This window comes from Pyxicephalus adspersus, chromosome 9, assembly GCF_032062135.1.
Source record: "Pyxicephalus adspersus chromosome 9, UCB_Pads_2.0, whole genome shotgun sequence".
In the NCBI taxonomy this organism is placed as follows: domain Eukaryota; kingdom Metazoa; phylum Chordata; class Amphibia; order Anura; family Pyxicephalidae; genus Pyxicephalus; species Pyxicephalus adspersus.
In genome coordinates, this window is record NC_092866.1 from 12,995,710 (window position 1) to 13,000,975 (window position 5,266).

General features: G+C 40.6%; 1 protein-coding gene across 1 annotated transcript in view; it reads left to right on the forward strand.

Annotated features, from left to right (window-relative positions):
• GALNS (galactosamine (N-acetyl)-6-sulfatase) overlaps positions 1 to 5,266 on the forward strand; it is a gene marked incomplete in the record, with an annotated part of 19,443 nt that overhangs the window by 2,774 nt on the left and 11,403 nt on the right. Inside the window, 6 exon segments of the mRNA XM_072422650.1 lie at positions 494 to 557; positions 1,778 to 1,880; positions 1,960 to 2,103; positions 3,196 to 3,262; positions 4,221 to 4,348; positions 5,082 to 5,221. Coding sequence (XP_072278751.1) covers positions 494 to 557; positions 1,778 to 1,880; positions 1,960 to 2,103; positions 3,196 to 3,262; positions 4,221 to 4,348; positions 5,082 to 5,221 — 646 coding nt within the window.

The following is a 5,266-nucleotide window of genomic DNA, read 5'->3' on the forward strand; positions in this document are numbered from 1 at the left end:
ACCTACAGTCCCTATCTCATATGTAACCCGGGGACTACCTGTAGTAATAATTAGAAATAGCACAATATAATTTGTGAATATTTTCTGAGATATAGGCAGTGTGACAGTCACAGTAACATTTTGAGGTTGGGGTAAATCTGGCTCCAATCTTTGACAAAAAATCCTAAATATATAATACAGTACAGCAATGGCAACCTAAACTATGCACTGTATGCAAAGGCAGCTTTTTATATGGCCACCCCTTACACTATAACCCTTCCCTCACCCATGATACGGTGGCCTTCAGTAGGTCACAGAGCTGCCTGCATTTCTTTGTGGGTAGGAAGACCTTTTACTTAAGGGCAGCTTATATGTGGGTCCTGCAATTGCTGCCCCCCTCCACAAAATGCTAGTTGTTTAGCTGTAATGCAAAGACTGAAATTTTTGGGTAGACTCATCCTTGAAATGAATGTTGTAGATAATTTTTTCTCTTCATTTTTCAGCGAGAGCATCTTTGTTAACAGGACGTCTTCCCATACGGAACGGTTTCTTCACTACAAACGCTCATGCTAGAAATGGTAGGGGGAGTTTTACTTTTAGTGTAGTTTGTCTGATTAACGTGTAGAATTATTCTCATACAATATTAATGTAATGTATTTTTTCAGAACAATTATACTTACCTGCATACCTATCCTACCCGTTATCCAGCATCACACTTACCTGAATCTCTCAGCTTTGGGTCCTCACACTGTTTACATCATTTAGAACAAATCTTTTGCCAACTGGCTGTGCCTTTGTGCTGGTCTCTGGTAGCCCAGGCATAGCGATGCAGCCAGTGTACATGGGCTGTGTATCATTCCATCATCTAATATCACATCTACCTGAATCTTGCAGCCTTAGGTCTCCACATGGTTTACATTATTCAGACCAAAGCTTTTGCCGAATAGCTGCACCTGTGTGCTGGGTTCTGATAGCTTATGCACATAACCCCCGCCAGTATGCATGGACTGTGCCTACCTGCCAAACCCCCCATCATCTAACATCACACCTACCTGAATTTTGCAGCCCCAGATCTCCACACTTTGTAATATTAAGGCTAAACCTTGTCCCCACTGGCTGCACATGTGTACTGGGCTCTCATAGAGTTTTGCGAGACCCCAGAAGATCTGGGTGTAAAAGATGTAAATATAGGGCCTGATTTAATAAAGCTCCCCAAGACAGAAGATAAACTATCATGGGTGAACCAGCAAACATGGAATAGATCTGGCCTAAGATTGAAAACATTTTCCAACTAATAGCAAATGATTTGATTTAAAGAAATCCATTCTAGGTTTGCTGGATCACCCAGGCTTTCCTAAATTTGTCTTATCTTATACAGTCTCGGAGAGCTTTCCTAAATCAGACCCATTGTAAGAGAACACTGCTAAGGGGTGAAGGTAGGTATACACTGGCAATGCTCAACCCAGAATTTTTGGGTGGGTGGGAAGAAATTGTAGGCGGGTGGCAGCCCCTGTCTGTAACCAGCTGAAAAGTGCTGGGTGGGCTGGAGAGAACACTGACTGGGGAAATGTGTTGCAGGTTTCTCCTCCAATACTTTAGTTTGCTGTATTGTTCTGGCCCCACTTATCTTTCACAATTTTACCAGCAGTCTCCATTGATCTGTAACAGATCTAGTTCATGTGTTAGACAAAATAGCTGCAGTTAATCTGATTATAATTTACCACTGTACAGGTCACATAAACAATAAAAGAGTAGTAGTGTTTCCAGAAAGGTAACAAATATTTCTCCTAATTAATAGCTTACACCCCTCAAGAGATAGTGGGTGGAATTTCGGATTCTGAAGTGCTGCTGCCTGAACTACTAAAGAAGGCTGGATATGTCAATAAGATCGTCGGCAAATGGTGAGTAACCTATAAGAAATGCATAACTGCTGCGGTACTCAGAACAGAGGTGATTGAACATGTTGGTCTTCTCTTACAGGCACTTGGGACACAGACCCAAATATCACCCATTAAAACACGGCTTTGATGAGTGGTTTGGGTCACCTAACTGTCATTTCGGACCTTATGACAACAAAGAACGACCTAACATACCAGTGTACCGTGACTGGGATATGATTGGGAGGTAAGTGCTACACTTGTGGGTATGAGCACATTTTCCTCAATATTGATTGAGGAATATGGATTGCAGTTAGTGCTCCAGTTCATCCCAAAGAGGGTTGATTAAGGTTGAAGTCAATGCAAGCCACTCATGTTCCTCTACATCTAACCCAATCAAATCCGGTTGTTCTGGAAGTGTCTTTTAAACAGGGTTCAGGTCATAATGGAACAGAAGGGACAACTCCAAACCATTGCCATAAGCTTGGATGTGCACAACCATTTAAATGTCTTTATATTCAGTTTTTGACTGCATCAAAATTCAATCTGTGGTGTGATTGGATATGTACACACATAGGATTTTTGTTGCTGGAAACAATCTTTCATGATTATTTCTAGCAGCAGATGAATGAATGAGCGATGTGCACACAATGCCCTGTGGAGAGGGGAGGATGAGCGGCATCACGCTATGGTATACTGCTATGGTATCCCTCTCTTCTAATATATAGCGATTGATCCCAATTTGTTGTTCATTAATCTGGCAGATTGATAAATGAAATTGGGTGACCGCTTTACACGTTAGATTTTTGCTTGAGACAAGCATGACCAAGCACGAATGTTACATTATTGAGCCTGAATTAGCCTGATCCAGCAAACCTGGATGAAAGTGTATCCTCTCCAGGCTTGGAGAGCTCTAAAAACGTTTTGCCTAGTTGTTAATACTCCTAGTACCTTTATTAATCTCTTTTTCAATCAGTTGTTACATGTACTTTTTTGTCTCTTAACATCCACGTGGCTGTTCTGCCATTGGCACTTCCCTAATGATGACATGGTGTATGCTCCCCTTCAGGTTTACCACTCGGCCTACAGGCCAAACCCTGGAGTTCTAGAACTGCTGGCTGTACAGCGAGTGAGTTATGTCACCCTAAGAAATAAAAGTTTCTTGGTTTAAGACATACTTTAATATTCTAACTTTTTAAAATCTATATTGTCTATTACATGCTAGGCATTACAAGTTGTGACTGAAGAACATACATAATACATACATATTTGTATTCATATTGGGCTTCCAGGGTAGCCTGTACATTTTTTCTCAAATATCACCCTTTTCTCTCCTTAGATATTATGAAGATATACAAATAAATCATAAGACTGGGGAATCAAATTTAACTCAGATATACCTGCAGGTAAGTGCATGATGCTAGGTTTCTGCCATTCAGCAGTTATTTGCAGCAGAAACAGAATACAAATGTTTCTTGTATTTTTATAATCTTGTATGTATACAGTTAGCTCCATAAATATTTGGACAGAGACAACTTTTTTTCTAATTTTGGTTCTGTACATTACCACAAATTATTTTAAATGAAACAACTCAGAAACAAGGATGGCTTGTTTCACCTGCATGGCGCGCTCCTTTCACCACATGATGTCTGTTCACAGCAAAATCTTCCACATCAACTCCAGGTCTTTTATCTGCTTAATTGATAATGACATAACAAAGGAATTGCCCACACCAGCCCATGAAATAGCCTTTCAGTCAATTGTCCAATTACTTTTGAAAAAAGGCTTTAGTTCCTCACATTTTTATGCAATCGTTTTGTTCAACCCACTGAATTAAAGCTGAAAGTCTGCAGTTCAACTGTATCTGAGTTGTTTCATTTAAAATTAATTGTGGTAATGAACCAACCATGAACCATGTACAGAACCAAAATTAGAAAAAAGTTGTCTGTCCAAATATTTATGGACCTAACTGTTTAGTCCTGATATATTACGCAGCGCTGTCCATAGTCATGTCACTAGCACTCACAATCTGTCCCTACCATAGTCATATGGCATTACACAGTCTAAAGCCAGTTGTGGGGGGAAACCAATTCACTGTAAGCTTTCAGGATGTTGGAGGAAAACCGTGTGCATGCAGCCAACCCATGCAATCATGGGGAGAACATACAAATTCCATGCAGATGTCCTGGCTGGGACTTAACCCTAGGACTCCAGTGCTGCTAAGGCCAGAGTGCTAACCTTTATGGTGTACATATGCTTGAAATTTATGTGGAATAAAACTGTGGTACTTTTTATTGCTAAGTATTATAGTTATATGTAACTTAGTATTTTTTCTTATTTTTTCTGTGTGTGTTTTATTAACAGGAAGCTTTAAACTTCATCAGTAAATACGGGTCAACAAAGCAGCCATTCTTTTTGTACTGGGCAATTGACGCTACTCATGCTCCTGTCTACGCATCCAAACCTTTCCTGGGAAGCAGCCGTAGAGGACTGTAAGACCTATATCACGGCAGTAATTTTCCTAAAACACTGAGATATATTCATTAAAGCCAATCTAAACTGAAAACTAAAAAAATTACATACCTTTATTCCCGCAGATCCCTCGATTGCGCTGGACCTTTTCTTGATTGCGTCCTGCGTTATCCCAGGGGAAGCGTGGGGCGCGGCCATCTTATTTGGCCTTCCTCCTCCTTCTTACATCACCCGATCTCACACTGTGCAGGTGCGAGATCGGGTGGTGTGGAATGGGGGAAAAAAAGATGGCCAATCTCACTGCGCATGCGTGATATGGTCATTTTTCCTCATTAAAGAAAAGGCTCCTTCTGCCCATGCCTGAGATCGGGCTTGCGCAGAAGGAGCAGCCAGAAGCCTCCCGGGATTGCGCTTCCAATTAGTCTTGATCGCAGAGGTCACAGTTGTCCACCCTTTTATGTAAAGTATAATCTTGAGTTTAGGTCCGCTTTGAGACTTTAAGAAAAAGTTGCATGAATTTCCTCCCAATGAGAATTACTTTTTTCTTGATGAAATAATAATTCTAGTGCATGTTTAAATCTGATCTGGTTACTATGGGGTAAAAGACATTCTGTTTCAAATAACATTATAAAGCCAAAAAAAGCTCACACCTGTATGGGCTTATTGGACATCCATTATTATGGGGTCTGACTCTGCCCTCTGTAAAGTGTTCTGTAAGGATGTTATGTTTTTTTTTCTTTCTGATTTTCTAAGGTATGGAGATGCTGTCCGTGAAATTGACTCCAGCATTGGGAAAATTCTGGAATTGATAAAGAATATGGGAATAGCGAAGGACACTTTTGTCTTTTTTACATCTGACAATGGGGCAGCCCTTATCTCTGCACCCAATCAAGGTGAGAAACCTCAGCATATTCCCCTCTTCATTACCTGCAACCCTA